The sequence below is a fragment of the Anabrus simplex genome, chromosome 3, assembly GCF_040414725.1.
Source record: "Anabrus simplex isolate iqAnaSimp1 chromosome 3, ASM4041472v1, whole genome shotgun sequence".
NCBI classification, from domain to species: Eukaryota; Metazoa; Arthropoda; class Insecta; order Orthoptera; family Tettigoniidae; genus Anabrus; species Anabrus simplex.
Genome location: NC_090267.1, coordinates 385,222,309 through 385,248,315, shown reverse-complemented (window position 1 = coordinate 385,248,315; position 26,007 = coordinate 385,222,309). Strand labels below are relative to the sequence as shown.

At 38.0% G+C, this 26,007-nt stretch overlaps 1 protein-coding gene across 1 annotated transcript in view; it reads left to right on the top strand.

Moving 5' to 3' along the window:
* The window catches only part of msps (msps cytoskeleton-associated protein 5), a 414,143-nt gene that overhangs the window by 238,803 nt on the left and 149,333 nt on the right, over window positions 1-26,007 (top strand). The window contains exons 20-22 of the mRNA XM_068226728.1: window positions 7,554-7,853; window positions 14,426-14,578; window positions 24,928-25,131. Of these exons, the coding sequence (XP_068082829.1) occupies window positions 7,554-7,853; window positions 14,426-14,578; window positions 24,928-25,131 (657 nt within the window). The remainder of the gene's footprint in view (window positions 1-7,553; window positions 7,854-14,425; window positions 14,579-24,927; window positions 25,132-26,007) is intronic.

Genomic DNA, 26,007 nt, shown 5'->3' with positions numbered 1-26,007 from the left:
TTCTTTATATGCATTCTACTCACTTACTTGAGAATGAAATCCTTGAAAACAAATGTGATAACATAAACCGAATTCATGATCACAAATGGAAGATTTTCAATGTCTCAGTATTTATCCATACGGATTGCTGACATTATCCATGATTACAATAAATGGCATCCACTGTATTTGGATAACTTATTAAGTATATTAGGTCAAATATTGTGACCCCATGTGGGGTTGTATTGATCATTATTAATTGTACACGTACACATGCCGCTGTATGGGCTCGTACTTCTACAGTAGTTAGTGTCCCAACACTCGGTCATACTTGCCTTTTTCTTTGCAGGGACGCGTTGTATGTCGATTCTTAGAGGCATGTTAGCTTGTTCATCCTGTACCCATACATAAGTACGATCCCTAGTTTTAGGTTAGGAAATGCTTGTAAATGACGATCTCCCGGTTTTAGTTTAGGAAATTTTCGTCTATTAAGTTTTGCTATATAAAGGCTTAGCCTACAACATGGGGAAACAGCGACTGTATCGTTGAAGTGGATTAAAAGTGTTTCATCAGGTGGCTTGGGAACTCAGTACAGTCGGGAAGTGTATCTGAAGATCGTAATTCATGTGTGGATGAACGTGCGAGATCCTTATTTGCTCTGTACTGGGTCCAAAATCACTGTAACTATATTCTTCGCCCACATCATTATTTTCCGACTTGTTCAATAAATCGTCCAGACTATATGCAGTAAATCTTTTGCTCATAATGACTTGAAGATAGTAATGAACAAACTAACTCTCATAAAATGAAACTCTGCACTTTTATATAAACAGTCCGTGCGCAAGATAGACAATGACTGGTCACCCTACTAAGCACTGCTGACGTACCTGTATGTGGTCGTGCCAAAACGGGAATTGATAAATGAAAAGTGGACTATGCATGTACTTAAATAGATGGCCAACAGATGGCATGAAGAGGCTTTATACAGCTTCGAAACACACCCTTACTGAGCACCCAAATGGGTTCACACTGTTCTCGATTTCAAACTAACCTACGATCCCATGTGGCAATATGGGATTCTCTCCACTCTACACCAGTGGGGATTTCGGGGAAATTAACCAACGTTTATTGAGAACTTCATGTCCGTCCAGCTCTTTAGAGTCCGAGTAGGGAATGCATTTTCTCGGTATTACGTTCAGGAAAAAGAAGTACTTCAGGGATCTGTACCGAGTGTCACGCTGTTCGCAATTGGCATCAACGGCATAGTTGCCCGCAGTCATTCCATCGCTGTATGTAGACGACTTAGCTCTAAATTACAGCTCCTGAAGGGTGGCTTTTGCTGAGAGACAGCTACAGCAAGCTATTAACAGAGTTGACAGACAGGCCCTGCAACATGGTTTTCGATTTTCAGCGGCCAAAACCTCGGTTGTACATTTCTGTCTACGTCGGCCTTTGCATCCTGAACCAGTGCTTCGCTTGCGAAACAGTCTCCATTTTGATAAGAGACTAACGTGGCAACCCCACATCCGTCAGTTGAAAGTTACCTGCATGAAGAGACTTAACATGCTTAAATTTCTCAGCGGCAGTTAGTAGAGGGCTGACCGTGCGGTGCTGCTACAATTTTACGCGACAACGGTCCTCTCTCGAATTGACTATGGAAGTGCGACTTATGGCTCAGCATCAAAATCTACTCTGAGCCTTTTAGACAGTATTCACCATAGTGGATTTAGGCTGGCAATGGGAGCTTTTCGTACTGGCCCCATTTCCAGTCCACTCGCTGAAGCAGGAGTTCCACCTTTACGGATAAGGAAGCAGCAGTTACTCCTCACGTTCGCTGCCAAAATTTGTGAAATGCCGCTACATCCATGCTAGCAATGCATCTTTAGTACCCAATACCACCAGAGGTACGAAAACCGGCCGAGTGCTACATGGCAGGTTGGGGTTCGAGTTGATAGCCTGTCAACTTTTAGCGAGGAATCTCCATGGTTGGTTTCACGACAAAATATATGTTTAGATCTACTCTGTGGAACGAAGGTGAACACTGATTCCTCTGTTTATCGGAGGTATTTCCAGGACTTCATTCACCAATATCTGGCTGCAAGACATATCCTCACAGATGGTTCTAAAATTGGAGGTAATGTTGGTTGCTCTTTCTTCACAGATATGAGCACTAAGATCTCCCTTCTTAGTGTTTGTAGCTTGTATACTTTATGCCATCTTAGAAGCTCTGCAGTTTCCACTGGGTGATGAACGATGCCACTTGCTTGTGTGTACCAATTCGTTAAGCTCTCTGCAGTCTATTGAAACCTGTTTTTCGCAACACCCACTGGTGCAGCAGATTCATGATGATCTAGCCAGGTTAAGTGATGCTGGCACCAGGATCACTTTCGCGTGGCTGCGAAGCCACGTTGGGATTGCGGGAAACGAACTTGCGGATGAAGCTGCAAAGGAAGCGGTACTTTTACCTCCAAGAACTGTCATTGTACCTGCTAAGGATATTTGTTCTCAGATACGTTGAACCATCTTGACGTCTTGGGAATCGAAGTGGCTAGCTATCCGAACTCCCAACTAGCTGAGATTAATTAAGAAGACAACTACTGTGTGGCAGTCTTCTTTCTGACCTTCACGGAGAGACGCCATAGTATTGTGTAGGATGAGGATAGGTCATTTACGATCTATGCTTACAGTAACAAAATGTTAATATTCCACCTTCTCAATACTAAAAAATCATTTGATGTTTTTACAAAAACATTACAATGATATTAAAAGGTACTAGTTTCGGTCCACTGTGGACCATCATCAGCCTAGCCAAATTACAACAGTAAAAGACATAGTGATAAAAATAGTGTGGAGAAATGAGAGGATATAGAAGGATGGGATGGTGGTGGAATGACAGATAAAAGTGAAAAACCGTGTTTGCGAATAACGATGAAAGTAACAGATATGTTCACAATGACAAGTAAAATCTTGTGAAGTCACGTAAAAACTCTTGATGAAATAGTCTGGTTAGCAGTTACTCCTGTGTTGCACGACTGACATATGTAACTATGTGTATGCTTCTAGAAAGTTGTAGATGTAAGTTCCACTTTTGCGTAGAGGGAAGAATTGTCCGATGAGACTAGTACAAGATTAAAAATTGACAAAGTTGAACCTGTTCTATGGTGGAATGAAAGGCTTTCTGTGTTAAACAGAAGTAGTCTCAGTTCAATCGGGACCCCAATGAACCTGGGGAAAGAAGATAGTATTAACGCGGGTAATTGGGTAGAGAACAAGCGAGGCACCGGAAAATATAAGCGATGACTCACTTTGCGCTGCGTGGAACAAACTTGCTGTATTGAATGCAACTTATGGAGTGAGCGTAGCGCGGAATAGATCAGCAGGAAAAGGGGGGGGGGTGAATACAGAGGGGAGGAATGACGTAAGTAGTGGGTGGGAAGTGGTGGGGGGTGGGAGGGATGGGAAAAAGTTCAAGGCGGGGTGGACGGGAGAGGAAGTGATGGTGTTTGTATTGTCGGGGGACCCTTAATTGACTTAAAGAAAGAATTTTGAACGACCGATTTGTTTTTTCTGTAATAAGTAATGAAAAGGTCAAATAAAATATTGGGTTTCTCAGTTATTTCGTTAAGGTTATAGTTAGCATTAAAGTATTGATCTAAATGAATGTAAAAGTTCTCTATTATATTGAGTAGAGGTCCTTTCTTAGCTATTTTGAGAATGTCCATGTCTGTTTCAATATTCGTGAATTTGTGGTTATAGTCGACCATATGTTGGCCGATAGCTGAAACTTTGTTGTATCTGACTGCATTGAAATATTCTAAATATCTAATGTTGAAGCTCCGACCAGTTTGCCCCACATAAGAAATATTAAAGCATGTATTACATTTAATCCTGTAGACGCCTGATTTTGTGTACCTATTTATTTTATTAATATGTGATGTGTTATGTAAGATTTGTGTATTGTTGTTGTTGGTTTTAAAGGCTATTTTCATACCTTTTTTCTTAAAAAAAAAAAAACTCCTCTTTCCTACTCACTGAACATGAAAAATGCCAGCTTATAAGTATGAACCCTGGGCTTCCTACGGCGAGATCTCTTCCAAAAATTCATAAGGCAGGTTCTCCCATTTGTCCAATCATCAATTTTAGACCGAGCCCTTTATATAAAACCGCACAATTTATTCAAAAGTTCCTAAGCAAAAATTACAGTTTTTCATCCAATAAATCGGTTAGAAATACCTTTGAATTAATAGACAAACTTAATAAATTTAACATGCAACCCCATTACTCACTTCACTCCTTTGATATCGTAAACATATACCCAAGCATTCCAATTTTTAAATTAATTCCCATCATCAAAAGTAACTTACACAAAGACAGTCATTTGAGTAAATTGGAAATTCAAGATTTCATTACAGTGTTGAAATTAGTCGTAAATAACAACTTTTTACGTTTAATGGTACCATCTATCAACAAAACGGTCTGGCAATGGGCTCACCTGCATCAGGCATTCTCGCAGAAATCTATCTGGACTTTCTCAAGAATACTAAAATCGACAATAAATTCGACAATATTCTCCTTTGGGCTAGGTACGTCAACGATGTCCTAGTAGTTATCAACGAGAACTTGGAAGATGCTCACACCACACTTCAAACACTTAACAACATCGATCCGCATATTAAATTCACATTGGAGTCGGAAGTAGATCAAAAAATCAATTTTCTTGATATTACGATCACTAGACAACAGGAATCTTTAACCTACAAGGTCTACAGAAAGCCCATCCAATCGGCCGTACAATCCGACAAGATTCAGCTCACCCCCTCCCCCACAAAAATGTAACATATAACAGTCTTGTACATAGAGCATTCAACGTTCCTATGAATAAAAAAGATCTTCATACCGAATTGAATACTATCCGCTACATTGCCAGATTCAATGGCTTCAATAGCCATTTCATAGAAAACATCATTAACAAACATAAATTTCGCCCCAAGACCACACTTAAAAAAGAACCACCTAAACATGACTCTTTTTCCATCTTCACTTACGTCAATGGAATTCACAAAATCACCAATGTTTTAAAGAAAAAAGGTACGAAAATAGCCTTTAAAACCAACAACAACAATACACAAATCTTACATAACACATCACATATTAATAAAATAAATAGGTACACAAAATCAGGCGTCTACAGGATTAAATGTAATACATGCTTTAATATTTCTTATGTGGGGCAAACTGGCCGGAGCTTCAACATTAGATATTTAGAACATTTCAATGCAGTCAGATACAACAAATTTTCAGCTATCGGCCAACATATGGTCGACTATAACCCCAAATTCACGAATATTGAAACAGACATGGACATTCTCAAAATAGCTAAGAAAGGACCTCTACTCAATATAATAGGGAACTTTTACATTCATTTAGATCAATACTTTAATGCTAACTATAACCTTAACGAAATAACTGAGAAACCCAATATTTTATTTGACCTTTTCATTACTTATTACAGAAAAAACAAATCGGTCGTTCAAAATTCTTTCTTTAAGTCAATTAAGGGTCCCCCGACAATACAAACACCATCACTTCCTCTCCCGTCCACCCCGCCTTGAACTTTTTCCCATCCCTCCCACCCCCCACCACTTCCCACCCACTACTTACGTCATTCCTCCCCTCTGTATTCACCCCCCCCCCCCTTTCCTGCTGATCTATTCTGCGCTACGCTCACTCCATAAGTTGCATTCAATACAGCAAGTTTGTTCCACGCAGCGCAAGGTGAGTCATCGTTTATATTTTCCGGTGCCTCGCTTGTTCTCTACCCGATTACCCGCGTTAATACTATCTTCTTTCCCCAGGTTCATTGGGGTCCCGATTGAACTGAGACTACTTCTGTTTAACACAGAAAGCCTTTCATTCCACCATAGAACAGGTTCAACTTTGTCAATTTTTAATCTTGTACTAGTCTCATCGGACAATTCTTCCCTCTACGCAAAAGTGGAACTTACATCTACAACTTTCTGGAAGCATACACGTAGTTATATATGTCAATCGTGCAACACAGGAGTAACTGCTAACCAAAGACTATTTCATCAAGAGTTTTTACGTGACTTCACAAGATTTTACTTGTCATTGTGCACACTTCTGTTACTTTCATCATTATTCGCAAACACGGTTTTTCACTTATCTGTCATTCCACCACCATCCCATCCTTCTATATCCTCTCATTTCTCCACACTATTTTTATCACTATGTCTTTTACTGTTGTAATTTGGCTAGGCTGATGATGGTCCACAGTGGACCGAAACTAGTACCTTTTAATATCATTGTAATGTTTTTGTAAAAACATCAAATGATTTTTTAGTATTGAGAAGGTGGAATATTAACATTTTGCATTTACTTTAAGCATAGTCTCAACTCAATACGGAATCTAACAATGAAGTTTATTACTTTTAACATTTATGATCTATGCTCTTATCCCCTAAAGAGGGAAGACCTCCTAGTGTGTTCTTGTGGTGCCGACTTCACCATGGCCCACATTCTCACAGTGTGCCGATCTCTCTGGCCTAAGACAGAGCCTCGGCCTGCAGGAAACACTCAAACGTATACTAGCCGATGATGTGACTACTGCTGATCTCGTCATCTGCTTTATATGTAGCTAGAATTAATCAAGGGTATATAAATTACAAGTGTACTGTTACTCAGGAAATGCACATTCCCTTTTGATTAGTTACTAATTTTTCGGCCTAATTGAATAAATTTGTGTTTTATTTTGAACTGCGTTTCCTTATTCCTTTGTTGAATAAATTTTGTTTTTATTTTAAATTTATTTTCCACTAATTTGTTCAGAGAGGATGATTACCTCGTTGTACTTCCTCTTAAAGCAGAAATTACCCACGACCACGTGAGGTTCAAAAACTTGACTACTGTCAAGTATTCAAATAGGGTCGCTTGGCACTCATCATGTTAAAATTGTCCAATTCAAATGGGCATTCAGTATTGAAAAGGAACCAACAAGTAGACAAATTTTACTGAACATAGCAATCTGCTAATAAAGAATTCTTTTAATGACAGTCAGCATTTGCTGACACCACCCTGACAAAACTGGGAAGCAGACAAGTCATATTTGTTGGAGGCTGACATGAAATAGATATAGAGAACAAGGATTGGCTATTGGCCATCTGTTTGAAGGCAATTATAAATGATGCAGTGTCTTTTTTGTATTCTGTTGTTATATTTTCTTGTTGCTTCCTTTTACAAAACCTCACAACATTGTGTTTACTCTTGTAAATGTTCGTTAATCTTAGCTTCCTATGTTTTATTTCCAACATGTGTACATAGTCAAAACAAAAATTGAAGAACTTCAAGTTCATGCTTGTTCCGGTTCATTTTCCTGGTTCTATTCATTTTGTTTTTTTGATGGAGTTGTCAATTGTTAATGTATCCAGCAGATATTATATTTAAAAAATATTTTGGCGATGAACAAATGAACTTTGTTATTCTGTGGGTCACAAGACCAATTTCAATATGATTTTATTTTTTGAAAAATGCAATAAATTTCTTTTTTCTTTTTCTAGACTTCATCAAAAATGATGGTAGTAACTGCACTCGAGAAAGTGCGACCCAGTGTACCTGTGAAACAGACGGCGTCGAAAAAGGGGGTTGCAAATATCTATGAAGATGAGCCAGCTAAACCTGTGAAGGGAACTGGCACCAAGGGAGCTCCTGGTGGAAAAGTTGCTGTCAAGGGCAAAACAGCTGCTGGAGCAGCAGGCAAGCCTGGTAGTCGTAAGAAAGAGGAGGAAGTTGATACTGCTCCCCTCCTCCAGAGCAACAACCTAAAGAATCAAAGGAATATTGACGAGCAGAAATTGAGGGTAATCCTTTATTATTGCACATTAACTTATTCCTTCTTGATAATCAGTCAGGAATTTGAGTTTAATGAAGTTGTAAGACTGTATATTGCATGCAGACGTGCCAACTCCCCCGATTTAAGCGGGATACTCCTTATTTTTTGTCCTTCTTCCCCCTCTCCTGTTCGCAGAGACTTATCTCCTGATTTTGTGAGAAGATTTAGTATTTCTGTATTTTTTGAAAATCCAAGTTTTTTTTCATTCTTTAAGTAGCTGGAGAGAACTGATGTTCAGTGGGCACCGAAAAGACAGATGCATTCAGTTGATGGTGTTCTTAAATATGATAGAATCTCTAACGTAATGCTTTTTATTCTGTCTTTTCCACACAGCAATGCCTACTGTGAGGCTACTTTTTAGCATATTTACAAGGAAACAAACTTAGATCAAAACTTCCAGAAAAAGAATTCTGGAAAAAAGTTAACCTTAAAACCTGTTGACGAGGTGAGTAGATCCTATAAATAGGTTTCCTCTGAATATCCTCAGGGTTTTTGTCCACATGAGAGGTAAATCATGCCTTGGTAATAACTTACATAAATCTTCATTGTAGAGTGTTATGCCTTTCAGCATTCAGTCCGCAAGGTTCTTTGAATTAAGTTTGTACTGTGCCATTGCACTATTCCAAAAGTGAAGTTTCAATAGAGTTGGAGTAAACGCAAATACTCACAGCAAATTAAGCAGAATGAATAACATTGTAAAATGTCATGGAAATTTAGAATGGTGCAATATCAAAAGTTATAATCAATATTATAGTGAGAAAGACAAAAACCTGGGACTCTGATTGTTAAACTCAACACTGTAGAAAGGGTAAGAAAATTATTATCTTTGCGAGAAGACACGGCGCGAATAAGTTGTAAGCTGATCCAAACAAAAAGTATTGAGAAGAAGAAAATTGAGGAAAGAACATAGTAACCAAAACGTCGAAATAACGCTGAATATATCGGTATATATTCATAGAACGCTTTATATCCAATTAACACATTCAACAAGTTTTGGAAGTTCGTCAGTCTAAGACACCAAGAGCATATCAACCAAAGAAGCAATAGTTCAGGACAACACAATATTGCTACAAGAAAGTTCATAACGCAAATCCCATACAGCATATATATTGAATTTACAGCAGACATTTTGAAAGTCTGAGATAAAATTAGGGACCAGGTAAAGAAGTTTTACAGAGCTCAGTAGCTGCAGTCACTTAAGTGCGGCCAGTATCCAGTATTCGGGAGATAGTGGGTTCGAACCCCACTGTTGGCAGCCTTGAAGATGGTTTTCCGTGGTTTCCCATTTTCACACCAGGCAAATGCTGGGGCTGTACCTTAATTAAGGCCTCGGCCGCTTCCTTCCCACTCCTAGCCCTTTCCTGTCCCATCGTCGCAATAAGACCTATCTGTGTCGGTGCAGCGTAAAATAACTAGCAAAAAAGTAAAGAATTTTTAAAATAATTATAATTGTTTCAATAGAAGGCTTTGATTGTAATCACATGCAACAGCTGATCTCACATATGTTTTTCTGCATTTCTGTAATTGAGCAAGACAAGACGACGAGTCTATAAGAAGGGTGGACTACCTGGAGTGAACTGAGCTGAACCGTGATGGGCCAACATCTGCACAACAAGCCACGCAGTACGATGATTGCTCCTGACAACGCAGAATGAACGAGACATAAATCGTCCCAGAAGCAAAGAAAAGAGAGAACTTTCTTAAATTTAATAAATAACTAAAAACATGTAGTTTACTAGATGTTATTTAGAGTGGTTCATGTGTAATCAAAGTCTCGTTATTGTGTCGTTTTAAGCTTCAAAATAAGCTTAAATATGTTAGATTCTGGCGAGTGATTTCTCAGTAGATTTATATAGAGGGAGTAGATAGTGTGCTAAAGCAATTTAACCAAACTCCAATTCTCAAGAAAAATGGGATATTCTCTCCAGGTAATGTTATGCATAGGAGATGAGAAGTTTTGACAAGAGTATTTTATGACACTATAGTTTCCAAGTGTCAGACTAGTATGAATGTAGGTGATATAGTTTGATAAGGCATTTAGGAAGGAAATACATGGCTATTTTAAGATAGGCTGTCACAAGTTATGCAAGTGTGAAGAGACAGAAGGGTTATTGTTACGATTTGAGAAGGCATTGATCCGATGATGAGAATATACAAGAAGAAAACTACATATGTTCCAAGAGAGGTTAAGTGTAAAGAGTTGATAATAAGAGATATAAATTGAACTGAATATTGAAGATGTAGAATTGTCGTATGAAAGAAAGAAGAGATAAATAGGAATATGTGCTTGTTATTTCGTGATTATTTGAAATATGTAATGAATCAATTGATGCAAGCTAGGATCATGTGTGTTCATAATAGAACAATATTGTATTTTGTCTAGAATCCAGGTGTTACATTGATCGTGACAGATTTTAACCTTCATGAAATATTATACTAGGGTCATGCCATCAAAAGATATCCCCATTAGAACGAATATTCATGCACTTATTCATCGTAGCATAGGATTTCTTCTGAAAAATAACATTATTTTCAACTGATTATGTCGTACTTAGATTGATATGAAAGGCGATTGCTACTGTATATAAGGAAGTAGATGAGGTGATACTGTACAGTATCTTCCAGAATTATGTTTCCGTAAATGCTTCAATTTTACGTGAGATCACATAGGCCTAAATAATGATCATTTATGGCTCATTTACAATTCAGTATACCTTGCTACGCCTAATGATTACCCTAGTGTATATATGAAGATTAATTTAAGATATGCTTTTGAGTGTTATGGTAATTTAATTCATTTTTAAAGCCAAGTTGTGCTGAAGCCTACGAGAAACTTACCAATTTTCCTGATGCTTATGTTGAGATATAATAAATATCATGAGATAATCCAACCTAAAACTTGATGAATATCATTTTAACGAAATGTCATAAGAAGAAGTAAGAATTTTGCAATTGACGGATATCGTGTCATTGGCAGAAAGTACGATATTGATGAATCGTGTATTCATGATTGGCGGAAGAGGAAGGAAAAACTTCTAAAAAGTAACGGGGATCGCAGAGCGTTCCGCGGGCGGAGTGCAGTGTTTCTGGAAATTGAAGAATGACTCCACAAATTTGTGATAGAAAAAAGTGAGTTAGGATATGGTGTTTCTAGTGAAATGTGTCAATTGAAAGCACCTGACATCTCAAAAGAACTTAAAACACAGCGTTTTACTGCAAGCCGCAGTTGGATCCGAAACTTTTATCGGAGAAAGTTATTGTGCATTCGGAGACGTACGTCTATTTCACAACGTCTCCCTGGGGCGTATGAAGAAAAATCTACGGCCTTTCAGCGTCGCATTATTCATTTGAGGAAGCAAAATTCTTATTTGCTGTCGCAAATTGTGAATGCTGACCAGACCCCTGTCCATTTTGAAATGCTGTTGGAAAATACAGTGGATACGAAGGGTTCTAAAAGTGTAACCATCAGAACAGGTGGTAATGAAAAGCAACAACGCGCGGTAATGTTGTGCGTATTAGCGGATGGTCCATATGCGGTTCTGAAAAGGAAAATGCTTCCGAAAGGAAACTTGCTGTCCGGTGTTATTGTTAGAACACACGAGTCCGGCTGGATGAACAGTGTGTTAGTTGAGGACTGCGTGAAGTGGGTTTGGCAACATCGCCCGGGAGCTTTGTTACAAAAACTGAACATGCTTGTGTTGGACAGTTACCGAGGACATACAACTGACGCCGTAAAAGATACGATGAGGAAAGGAAAAACCGATCTTGCGATAATTCCTGGAGGACTCTCCTCTATTCTAGAGCTGTTGGATGTGTGCGTGAACCAGCCTTTCAAAACTGCAATGAAACAGTTGTACACCGAATGGATGTCTGATGATCACGTGTTAACACCAACTGGACGAGTGAAAGAGGCCTGAAGTGGGACTAATATGCAGCTGGATCAAGACCGCATGGGCCCTCATTCCCAACGATCTAGTGTCCAAAAGCTTTAAGAAATGTGGAATTTCAAATTCAGTGGACGGTTGTGAGGACAATTATTTGTGGAAAGATGCCAGCGACGAAAGTTCCTATGGTGAAACTTCAAGTGACTGTGAATTGTGAATGATCTTATTATTGGACTGATTTTATTTACAATTTTTGTGACAATTTTATTAATTGTATGCTGTTTGAATTTACTATGTTTGTGATATATTTGAAGAAAATTAAATAGGTATGCAAGTTCTTCTATTTTTTTTTTTAATTTTTCCCTCTCAAATTTAGGGTGCATGTCTTATTCGGTGGCAGGTGGTATTCAGGATTATACGGTATTTCAATATTTTAACTTCCGGTGTTCTTCTGCTCGTTCGTAAACATGTAGCGCTGGGGCTTACCACTCATTTGCTGTGGATTGCCATGCAGGTTTGTGACATTGTGCGGAATAGAGAGTTTGCATGCAATTTATTGCTAATCCGGGAAACTGCTCGTTGTAACGGTTCAAATCCCGTTACAAGATGATATCTGTATTTTTATTATTGTATGATTTTATCTGTATTTTATTATTATTATTATTATTATTATTATTATTATGTCAGTATTATTATGTTATCTGTGATATTGTACTATTATTGTAATTATCCGTTTTATTCAATTTTGCAATTGCCTGTTGCTTGCAAGATTGCACTTAGATGTATACATATATACGTATGTGTAGAATCACACTCAATACCTGTACAGTGAGAATTGTTGTATATATCAGAGATTGGAAGTGACGTTGTTATATTGCAATATTGTTGGCAATTCTGCCAAGTCATCGCCACTCCATGGCTACGTCATTGTATTTATTTAGAATATGCGCGCATCGACTCATCGCCGCGGGGCTATTTCACCACTGTGTGTAATATCTGTCGCGTAGGTGGGAGTATGTCATTGCTATTTCTGGAGATTACGTAGCTGTGTCAACCAACGTCTATAAAAGGTGGATGCACATTGTGGCGTCAGTCATTAGTTATACGGATGCAGTACAGTGAACAAGTCTACTAGATCAAGAGGCCTTAGTTGGCCAGTGAACGAGAGATGGTGAAGACTCAGTGAGCCATTATTGGTCATTGAGAGAGTGAGACCAAATGGTTGGTCCATCACTTAGTGGAAGACGCGGACGCAAGGCTTACCAAGGAGTCAGAGAGGGCAACCCTGGACCTACCAAGAGGTCATACCATATTGACTTACAAAGAAGTCAGATGATATGGAGAAGAAGCAGTCTCAAGGATGTATCACCACGTTAGGCGTGACACATCTACAGTAAACACCAGAGCAATGGATTACGTCGTAATTACACTAAAAGTGTTGAAGGTACAGTCGAGTGAATCAGTGAGGGAAATATTTCGTATAAATTGTTAAATGTCCGGTCAAGAAGAATTCAAATTCATGCCTAGTTTCTTTCTGTTGCAATGTCATAATTTCATATTTTCATCTATTTTATCGCAACAAGACTCACTATTTTTTGATATATTATTTAAAGAATATATATTGTTCTATCAAACGAATTCATAGTTTCATTTCTTTGACAGTAAAATATCTTAACCTCAAAATTAATGGGGAAACCGAACGCCAATCTCCTTTTCCCAGAACTTATATGGTATCTTGTCAAAAGTAAGCTTATTACCCCACACCCTGTTAGTTTTTAGTAATAAATATGCTTCATCGTGTACATTACGTGATAGTCAAGCTAAACATTTAAACTGTTGTAATTAATGCAATTATGCTGACAATAATTAACAATTAACAGTTTTACTGTATTATTCTAATTAGGAAAATCCAATGACTCTAATATGCATTAGTATTATGTAACTAACACAAATCTATGTTATATTGACTGGGCGGTCTGTAAAACGGCAGGGCAGTGCACCCATTAAAAAGGTCTTAGGGAGACCACAGTGTAGCAGCTGTTCTTCTCAAAATCTGACCTGCAATTTGCATTGTTATTTTTATATCCTAATACTCCAACATTATATTACAGTGTAATGGATATACTGGAACATAATACTGGAAAGTAACGGTTTGTTCCATCCCTAGTATATAACACATTCCCTTGTCTTATTGTCAATGTATTTTAATAAATTTTCATGTTAATTTTGGATGGGTAACAATAGAAACTAAGTAATAATGTGCATTACATAAAAAAAATTTAGAATTTTTTAGAATCTATAACATTCTTTCGCCACGTTCCTTGCAGTACGTACCTTACATCTGCTCCTATTATTTGTTATTGTATGTATAATTTTCTTTGAATATTCTGTTAGTAGAAAATGGGGTGGGGGGAGCATAATTAGCTGCTGGCTTTCCTACCAGGAGAATGAGGTTCAAATCTCAATCAATCCTGCGTTGATATTTTCTTCTCAAATATCATGTGACATCAGGAAGGGCATCCAGCATTAACCCCCTCCGGCAAAAACCAGAATGAGGGTGGATGGCTCAACCGATGGCAGAAATAACTGGTATAATTTGAAGAAAGTTTATTCTTTCTGGAGAATCTCTTACAATGATGTGCGTTTCCTGTTGCAGGTCTTGAAGTGGAACTTCACTACACCCCGAGAAGAATTTGTTGATCTGTTACGAGATCAAATGGCAACTGCTAATGTGAACAAAAGTTTAATGGCAAATATGTTTCACTCAGATTTCAAGTACCATTTAAAAGCAATTGAACAGCTTAATGAGGTGAGTAAATATATGAGAGTTTTGTAAGTATTCAGTTGCCACTGAACAGACATCTTGAAGTTTTCCCACTATTTGGAAAAATTGTAGGATATCATGGTAAAGCATTTGGTAGATCTTTTTTTTTGAAACTGTTACCTCTACTACAGCGGTAACAACAAACAAGGCACAAACAGAATTAAAAGGGGAAGGTAAGAGCAAACTACACAATATAAGAAATCACTACACACTCGGAACAGTAGCTGGCATTACGCTTATTTCCAACAAAACATGTATGTAAACATCAGTAGGGCCAACTAGTGAACAACAAACCGGGAAGATGAAAAGGGCTGGGAACCTACCAAAGGCATGGACATGGCTTAGATAGCGGATTCCGAAATAAATGGCCGTGATCCTTAGATTCGAAGAATATTATTTACCAAATAATTTTACAAATACATTTCACATACAATTCCGAGTTGCGAGCTATAAGTTCAGTGATGTACATAGCTTATTTCGTAGCAGTGCAAATTCAAATCTCAAATCAACTATACATCTATTTACCAATGTAGTTGTACAATGCAATATACAGTGATGTGAAAAAGGTTATCCAAAACTAAGCGTACCTAACGTGATACAGAACTACCGGAGGCAAACCCCAAGGGAAATAATATTAAATTACACTACATATTTTAGTGAAACAAGAAATGGGAATGCCTCGGAAACGAACAGGTAAGCCTAGCTGAAAAACTAAAGCGTCATAAGTAACTAATTTGGTGAATCTAGGCGAGGTTAGGGCAGACTCCTGTATGAAGAGCAAATCGGAACATTACCGAAATTTTAGCAGGAACGGAATTCAAGAGTGCTTACCCAAGGAGAGTGCCATCTCGGAAGCTGGGGGACATCAACCAGATAGGCTTCTCGCAGACAGATAAACTGAGACCGACAGAATTCAGGATACAGAATTCATTCGAACACTGCCTCGCTCACTATATATAGAAAATTCGCGCCTTGGAGGCAGCCAATCAGCGTGCACGAGTTCCCTATCGCCACCTAGACTCACCAATCTCAACCTTACTTTTGATCGCGAACTTTGACTAACATTCTAGAATACACCTGATCGCGAATGTCGTATTTCCAGAACAGTCAGAAATATTTTCTAGAATACATTACAAACAAGGTAACACACCCTGTACAAAAGTTATGTAACTTTCTGGATCTTTCCAGGAACTATAGAACAGAATTCTACTATTTACAAATGCCTATGTTACCATATTATACAGTACAGGTTAGGTCATTAAAAATAAACGTTATACAGTACTTCACCAATAAGGTCTTTAAAAACACTTTCTACTTGTACTACATATTTCGCTTGTAACAGAAACCAATGATCTTCTATGTATTAAACAGTTTGGATTTCAATTGGGTAAACCAACTAGTGGAGCAGTTGACTCTGTGCTTGAACACATTTTTCTTTGCTTTAGATAATAGGACGCTTGCCCAAATTACATTATGTGATCTTGGCAAGGCTTTTGACTGTTTCTCATACAATCTCGATTGTAAAATCACATTACTATGGAGGTAAAGATAAGCAGCTTGATATCTTGAGATCCTACCTAGGTCATCATAAACAAGCAGTAAACCGGGCGAGTTGGCCGTGCGGTCAGGGGCGCGCAGCTGTGAGATCGCATCCAGGAGATAGTGGGTTCGAACCCCACTGTCGGCAGCCCTGAAGTTGGTTTTCCGTGGTTTCCCATTTTCACACCAGGCAAATGCTGAGGCTGTCCCTTAATTAAGGCCATGGCCGCTTCCTTCCCATTCCTAGGCCTTTCCTGTCCCATCGTCGCCATAAGACCTATCTGTGTCGGTGCGATGTAAAGAAAAGGACATCTAATCTTTACATTGAATGTAGTGTCCCTCAGGGCTCTGTGTATGGACTTAAAAATCATATATACACTATGTGATCAAAAGTATCGGGACACCTGACTGAACATGACGTACAAGTTCAGTTCGTGGCGCCCTCCATCAGTAATGTTGGAATTCAATATGGTGTTGGCCCACCTTTAGCGTTGATGATAGCTTCCACTCTCGTTCAGTCAGGTGCTGCAAGGTTGCTTGGGGAATGGCAGCCCATTCTTCACGGTGCGCTGCACTGAGGGGAGGTCGGCGTTCCAAAACATCCCAAAGGTGTTATGTAGGATTCAGGTCGTGACTCAGTGCAGGCCAGTCCATGACAGGGATGTTATTGTCATGTAATCACTCCACCACATGCCGTGCATTATGAACAGGTGCTCGATCGTGTTTAAAGATGCAGTCGCCATCCCCGAAGTGCCCTTGAACAGTGGGAAGCAAGAAGGTGGTTAAAACATCAATGTAGGCCTGTGCTGTGATAGTGACACGCAAAACAAAGAGTGCAATCCCCCTCCATGAAAAGCACGACCACACCATAACACCACCATCTCCAAATTTTACTGTTGGCACTACACACGCTAGCAGATGACATTCGCCATACCCACACCCTGCCATCAGATCGCCACATTGTGTACCGTGATTCATCACTCCGCACAACGTATTTCCACGGTTCAATCGTACAATGTTTACACTCCTTACACCAAGCGAGGCGTCGTTTGGCATTGATCTGCGTGATGTGTGACTTATGGGCAGCCGCTCAACCATGAAATCCAAGTTTTCTCACCTCCCACCGAACTGTCATAGTACTTGGAGTGGATCCTGATGCAGTTTGGAATTCCTGCGTGATGGCACGGATAGATGCCCGCTTATTACACTTTGCGACCCTCTTCAACTGTCGGCGGTCTCTGTTAGTCAACAGACGAGGTCTGCCTGTACGCTTTCGTGCTGTACGTGTCCCTTCACGTTTCCGCTTCACTATCACATAAGGAACAGTGGACTTAGTGATGTTTAGGAGTGTAGAAATCTCGCGTACAGACTTCTGACACAAGTGACTCCCAATCACCTAACCACGTTCGAAGTCCGTGAGTTCTGCAGAGCACCCCATTCAGCATTCTCACGATGTCTAATGACTACTGAGGTCGCTGCTATGGAGTACCTGGCAGTAGGTGGCAGCACAATGCACCTAAGATAAAAAACGTATGTTTTTGGGGTGTCCGGATACTTTTGATCACATAGTGTATTTGCTAATAAATGTTACTTAATTTACAGTGTGAATTCGGCAGCCAGTTCAGACAGGAGGATGATACAACTTTAATAATAAACGCTGATATTGTAGACCAAATTACCATATTTACTCACGTATTAGACCCCTTTTTTCCCCCCACTTTCACAGCCAAAAATAGTAAAGGCGGGTCCAGTATGCGTTAACCTCAAAATTTTGTGCAGGGAACATGACTTCTAGGCTATAGAGAGCTATAAATTGTACGTGTAAACATTTTGTACTATTATTTAACAAACTTAGAATGTATTTAAGTTATACTTGCTATTTTCATCGGAAGACAATAAATGGTGAACACGACTTTTGGACCTACGGTACATATAAAAATCCGTTTTAGGTACTCGCATCACGTCATTCGTTACATCTCATTAATTCCTCTGGTGAGGTTGACGTCAGGAAGAGCATACGGCCGTAGAAACTCTCTACAAAGATTCGTCTCACTTCATACTCAACCGCGTAGAACAAAGGGATAAGGGTATTGTATTGTCATATAATTAAATATTGATACAAAATAACTTAATGTCCAGTCATGTGTTTCTGTTAGTTCACCAGTAGGCCTACCACACAGTAAACCTTATCACTGCTTTCATTTGAAATCACGCCTTGCGCCGCCAACTTCCCTGCCCTGCTACCGGCGTGTATGAATTCCAAGCGACGTCATCTTCACTGCCATCTCGTCGGCCATGCACTGCAATCGAGAGGATATGAGGTCCTGTCTTTTTGAACCTTTTAAAAATCATTTCGTTCCTGACTATAGAGTCTAAACAGTGTGAATCTATTCCCAAATGGTTTCTGGAGATGGTCTCTTATATTCCCAGTTGGTGTATATGAAGCAGAAGCTACTCCTTCCGAATAGAGCCGTCTGTAGAAGGCGTGCCAAACCGGTGTTATGTGTGCCAAACCATCAGCTGATAACTAGCGTATGTTACGAGTTGTATTTCCGAATGTAATACATAGTAATTGGAAACATTCATTTGATAACTGCGGCTGTTGAAACGCAGACCCCTATTTTTAAGTACATTTCATGCTTGTTCTCTACATTTATCACATCAGGATTTTATAAACAGCTGTCCATGAGATAAGACAGACAACATTGTTTAGGTTAGGTATATTATCGCCCTGATGGTGCCAAAAGTTCCTCGACGGAAAGAATAAAAATAAATAACAGGAAAATATACCGCGTTTATGGATTTCTACAGGTGTGGCGGTAATGCGTTTTATCATCATAATGTTTAATGTTTAATTTTATATGTTCGTTGTCTCTTCTTTTTATTAACGCATACCCTAGTACGTTTTGTTTGGTGTCTCTGAAAATCGTTAAAAGTACGTAGGGACATAAAATTATTATTATTATTATTGTTATTATTGTTATTATTATTATTATTATTATTATTATTATTATTATTATTATTATTTGTCAGGTGCGTTGGCGAGTAAAACAATTGTTTTAATTGGATAGCTTTTATCACGTTTTAAACTTCCTTCTCTCCAAATATATACTTATATTAACCCGAGTTACGAGATATTAAACGATCACTTTGTTGATGATCTCGCCTGCTGTATAAATAGCAATAACCACGAATGCGTGAATATTTCTCAACTAAAGTAAACTCGTTTTCTCATCCCGAGGTGGTACAGCTCTTTTTAGACACATCCCCAGTGGAGGGGAGTTACATGTACCGCTTTTACCACATATCAACCTTCCTGCCATTCGTAAATCTCTGGCAGTATGGTAGTGGGACACAGCAATAGTCAGGCATCACAATTTTCTTGTCGTCTTTGTTGTCGTAACGATGTATTAAATCTTTTAACTTCAGCATTTAACTAGGTACCTTCTATTAAAAACACATAAAAACAAATGACGATCGACAAGCGCATACCGGGTACTACACGTGAGACATCTATCGGTAGTGTTTCAGTACATCCCTATTAGCTGGTCGGAGAGATTTATTCTCTTTGTTTTGAAGCCTACCCGATTGATGTCAGATAATACCTGAAGCTATTTTCTCTGTGTAAATAGTAACTCTGAGCAGAAATACGGAAAATAAAAAAGCACCTCATTTTGCCGCCCGTTGTAAACAATCATGGCGGCATCCAAGTGCGGCATGGATGAGTTTATTGCCGTAACTGGTTTGAAAGTAGTGATGTTGAAAGTGGAAATGATTCTCTGGAGAGTGAAAATACTTCTTCTTCAACTGACAGTGATGAAAGTGATTCCAATTTTAGTTCTGAGATGATAGTGCCAATTGAAACTACGTGACAAAACCAGAATGTAACAAGAACGAGTGAGAAGTTTAGATTTTTTTTGCTAGTTGCTTTACATCGCACCGACACAGATAGGTCTTACGACGATGATGGGACAGGAAAGGCCTAGGAATAGGAAGGAAGTGGCCGTGGCCTTAATGAAGGTACAGTCCCAGCACTTGCCTAGTGTGAAAATGGGAAACCGCGGAAAACCATCTTCAGGGCTATCGACAGTGGGGTTCGAACCCACTATCTCCCGGATGCGAGCTCACAGCTGCGCGCTCCTAACCGCACGGCCAACTCGGCCGGTGAGAAGTATAGTAAAATGATACTTAGAATTATGATCTTGTTGACAATTATCGCGTACTTTCAAGGAGGTATATCACGATAGTATTTGCACGACCATGGGTAGTATAAACACGAAAAAACCCAATAGAATGTCGTAGCAACACGTGGAAGATATTAGGGCCCACCAAGGTCAGGTGGATAAAGAAAAAATAATTTACTACTAAGTAAAAGAAGTTAATACTGACTAAAATAAAACAACAGACTTAAATTAACCAGGAACTTTAATAATATGAAAGAAAGGTTGACACAAATCAACTAATAAGTCCTGCATATAAGACACAGGGAAGATTAAATTAAATTAGGAAGCCTTGGACATCAAGTTAGATTCAAATTAAAATCAAAAGAAACTGCTTTCACTATTCAAATCGTAAGATAAATCTGGAATATTTTTCAGGGTAAATTAGGAAACGTAGTACTTAAGAAAAGTTCCAACCCTAAGATCTTGGTTTGATTACACTATGGTAGTAGAGTAGAAAAATGCTTTTGTATGACTACTTCAGAAGTTTATCAACATAGATCAGAAAAGCCAAGTTACAGATCCCCAAAAAGCACCAAGAGCAGAACAGGCGCACGTAATTAAAATAAAACATAGAGGAGAAATTAGAAATAAAAGCCACCAAGTAAACTGATTATCTAGTTTAAAATGCTAATACTTTAGAACACCAAGAACCGCAGAAATACGAAGCACGAACTCCGATTCACATACCCAACCAGAACAAAAAAACACTCAACTCACGTCATATGTCCACCAGCAACAGTCGTATCAGACGTCAAATGTCAAAATATAATAATTACATTCACCAACCAAGGGTTGTGAATGTAACCAAGGTAACCGGTCACATGACCAAGAAAATGGCTACCCTTACAAGATAATGAACCAAAGCTAGAACCAGTCATTTGAAAACAATTTTTCTACTCGTACATTCTCCATTTTCTCACAATGCTTCGTATAGTAAGATATTAAAGATTTTCCAGACAGGATTAATGCATAATACCCCCTTTTAAAATTAAGACGTACTCTCGAAGGTATAGTAGAAGTATGGAGATGAACTTGTCACAAAATCTTTGAATACATTAATTTTCGTATTAAAAGAACATCTCTAGAGTGGTTAACAACCTAAAATCATTCTATGAATAATTACATAAAAGCCCCACGAAGGTTTATAACCTATTCACAATAAAGATAACCAGCAATTCAGTCTCTTTGGTTAATCGAATTTTTCACTAACAGTGATAATTGAATTTTACTTAGCACAATTTAGGTGTAGATATACCCAACGACACGGAACAGTTCGCTGATAATTACTTTATCACATCCATATTCTCCCAGGATCAAACGAAGATTGTAGTTACTTACAGTTTCCCAAGTTGACAAATAAAATACATCAAAACCGACTGGTGACTATCACCACACGGCGATAGAATTACCCCGGATCAAAAGGGTACATTTTCCACCTTTTTCCTCTGCTAATATATAATTTAAAGATCCAACAGCAAGAGCAAGATTTTTCTTCTACTATCCTCCATTCAGAAAAAAACAGATGACGACCGAAAATATTGTCGTTGTGTAGAGGAACAATACAGTACAAGTTGGGTTGGGTACATGCTACAAGAGGGCAGCACAATACATGTCTTGAAGTTCACTGGAGGCTACTGCCTGCGGGAGGCACCAGTCCTACTAGCACTTTGCAGAATGATAATGTGGCTTATTTTAAATGCCCTTAAACTGTCCAATTTCCGTCAGACAATAAGCCTCTTTCTGTAACATGTAAACCAGTTTTTGAAATTCACTCTGTAGTTGGGTAATAATACGAAAAAATTGACGTAGGGAACGAATTTCTAACCCCACAGTTCTGGGATCACGTTACTAAGCAAACCAATGCCTATGCCTCTACATTTCTTGCTAATTTATCTGCTTCCCTTGAAACCAGTAATACTTACGAACAAAAACATTTGTTTCCTGTTACTATAGACGAGCTAAAAGCTCGCTTTGCTTTGTGTATTCTTATGTGATTAATCAAATTTATGTTAAAGTGACGAAAAAATAAATGGTATGTAAGGGAATATTTCCTTTCACAAGTAATGGTAGGCCAAAGAGTTAAATAATTCAATGTGCGGAATTTCTTTCACTGGGTAAAGTGCACTGCAAGGAACAATCAATCAAACAGCAAATACACTTTCAAGCACCACATTTATTCTCTTTGTGTGTTGACCGTTGATCATAGTCGGTTATTCTTGACATTGGTGTTGAGCAGTAGTTCCATTTAAAGGTACGGTAGCGATTTATTTTATTGTCTGGTAGCCATGGGTAGAAGCGAAGTGACGATCAAACAGCATGCCAAAAGTCACAAATCGGGACATTTTTATGTAAGCGATACAGATGGCCTATATTGATGTGCCGACTCTGCACTCAAAGACATGAAGGAAAAAAAATGTTTTGCAGTCCTTCCTTTGCCTTGGCAGCACTTCTGTCCATTTGGGCCTCTACGAACAGTGTCGATGTAGAGTTGTTTTTAGCAACTACAACATAATTGTAACTGATGAGCGGTCTCAAATTAAGGAGGACACCTTTTAAGCAATTGGCATGTTGTACTTTAATCATCATTGGAATTCCTCTTCCTCTTAGGTGTGTTGTACTGTGATAAATAAATACGTTCAGAATAATATTTTTCACTTTGAAATTGTGTTTGTGAAGCATATTCCTGTGTGTGAGTTAATACTTGCAATCTTATGTTGATGTTTGTCTTATTTTCCATAGTGAATTCAAAACTGCAAGACGAGCAATGTGTGATTAAACAGTATGATTTTACTCCCAACTGTTGTGTGTGCACTTTAGCAAATTATGCCTATTTTTAACCAATTTGCTACAAAACGCTAAATTTGAGAAATTTAGATGCTACAAAATGCTAAATTTGAAAATCAAAACGCTAAATCTCTGATTTTTAAATGCTATAAACCACGAACTCTAATAATGACCCTTTCGAGCTGTTAGGATTGTATTTGTATGCCAGACTGACTTGGGATGCACTTATAGATTCTATCATACAGAATATTTCAAAGGTACTGTATTTATTAATGGCACTTATATTTCCCAAGAAAATTCCTGTTAAACACATACTTTGCATTTTTTCATTGCATTCTGCAATAGGTAATTTTACTGTGGGGAAATTGCAGTAGAATTTCAGATGTTCCTGTAATCCAAAAGAAAGCTCTACATCTCATATCAAAGTTTCCACCAGGTGCACACTGTAAACCGTGGCTTATTGATGTTTGTATTATGACCATAGCTAATTTGTTCATTTTAAATGCATTATATAAAGTAACATTTATCACTGATATTAAATACTGAAGTTACTTTCACAATCACAACACAAGGAGTAGATTAAAGAAAACAAAAGGCAGGTAATTAGTTTATTCACAGAGCTCTTCAACAGATTACCAACTAGGGTATAGGTTCTTCAAATAATATGTTGTAAACTAGAGTGAAGCATCGGCTGTTACAACATCCATTTTATTCAATGAAGGAGTTCTTGGAAATGGGTGTAATCTGTCTTTATGTGCAGAATGTGGTTAATATACAACAAAATAGTAATATATATTTTTATCCGAATGCAACATGTATGTGTTGATTGTCCATTACATACTTTATTCTGAAGGATTGATTGATTGATTGATTGATTGATTGATTGATTGATTGATTGATTGATTGATTGATTGATTGATTGATTTAGTCAGGCACATATATTTTTCAACAAATCTTGTAGTGTTCTAATTAGAATTGAAATTTTCTGCTTTCTTAAAAGTACATATTGGAGCTATTTTCTGATGTATTCCTGATGCAGAACAATATAATTATTTTCAATAGGCTTTGTTTATAACATTGCCTCAGTAGGGAAAACGTGTTTTTTTTAATGCCCTCATTGGAGAACTTTAATCAGTCAGATGTATTAAAGTCTAATAGTATTAAATAGTCAACTTTTCAGCTTCTTCTTCTTCTTCCACTCCCAAAACTTCTTCATCCTGTCAGACGTTGCTGCCCTTTGTATGACAGTAATGGTGTACTTCCTTCCTTCAAATGTTATGAGTTTGAATCGTAAGTGTTTATTATTAATCAATAAAACTTAGTAGTAGTGTTGAGAGATTCACTGATCAAACATCCTCCAAAACACAAAATTTTTCACAAGAAAGGAAACCACCACTTTTTCAGAGTTTTCCTTCCATGTACTTCTTGTCTAAGAAGTGAAGAAAGCCATGAGTTGACTATTTCTCAATAACTTTGACCAGGAGAAGAGAAATTGGTTGAATATATTTTGAGACACCTAGTTCTTTTGCTTTTGGAGGAATGATTATGGGGCTAGGAAGGGGCAGCCAAGACATGAATGTGGCAAACACATTACTGGATAGGGAGACGTGGAGAGCTGTGTTAAGCCATATTGTGATCCAATAGTTCATCTGTAGTTCATTATAATTCTTTCATTTGGGGGAAGTTAAACTTTTTAGTATGAATGTTACGTACAGTAAACTATGTATGGTTTCTCAATTGGGTGATATTTCTCTGTATTTTATTTCTTTTTTTTTTTTTTCTTTGCAGGATTTACCTCTGAATGGAAGTGCAACTGTAGCAAATTTGGATCTCATTTTGAAATGGATGACCTTGCGGTTTTTTGATACAAATCCTTCGGTCCTTCTGAAAGGTTTAGAGTACTTGCAGACAGTATTTACTATGTTAATCGACGAGGATTATAACATGTACGAGAGTGAAGCTACATCGTTCGTTCCTTATCTCATATTAAAGGTACAAAATTATAATTGCTTCTAAATATGGCATGTGTCTGTCTTAAAAGATGGTCCTGTTGAAGTTTTTATCAAAAAGGGGAAGAAAACAGTGTGACTCTGATACCAATAAACACTCCCAACATGGTATTCTTTTTTTAAATGTGGACATTTTTAAAAATATTGTGAAAACATTTAAATTACACCTGCATGTCCTTTCAAGTGTGCGCTTCAGCTTATGTCCTGAGCCATTTAGATGCTTCATAAAGGCTATTTTTTACAGTGGGCTTGCACCACCCTAAGGCATTTTATACCCAACTGCCAGGTCTGGGTAATGGCACACCCATATTTTATTTATACGATTCTCCATCGGCCCATGAGCTGAGTAGACATTCAACCCCCATTCCCATACCACTGAGGTATGATTCTTTTGTTTTCTACATAGTAATGTATATTTTCTTCATTTTCAGGCCCATTTATGCAAAAATTACAGCTGTCATTGTTACAAAGAATATTATCTATTCAGAGTTTCAATTTCTGAATTGATTATACATAAGGCAACGACAGTATGATATACTTATGAAACAAATATTTCAATGAATAGAGCCAGTTTTCATTTCACAAGATTTTACTCTCGTATTTTACTGCATTACGTTTTAATGCATACTGCATATTAAATTATTTCTAACAGACTTTATAGATTAATAACGTACACTCAAATAAAGAAGGCACTGGACAAGGAAAAACAAAAACAGGGACAAGAACGAAATGAACAAGAAATACAAAGACTTCAAGGAGTATACAGGAACAAGAAACTTGCTGTAAAGAACATTGTAAGGGAAGAAAAAGAGAAGAAATGGAATGAGTTTGCAGACAAACTGGAAGAGGACAGTAGAGG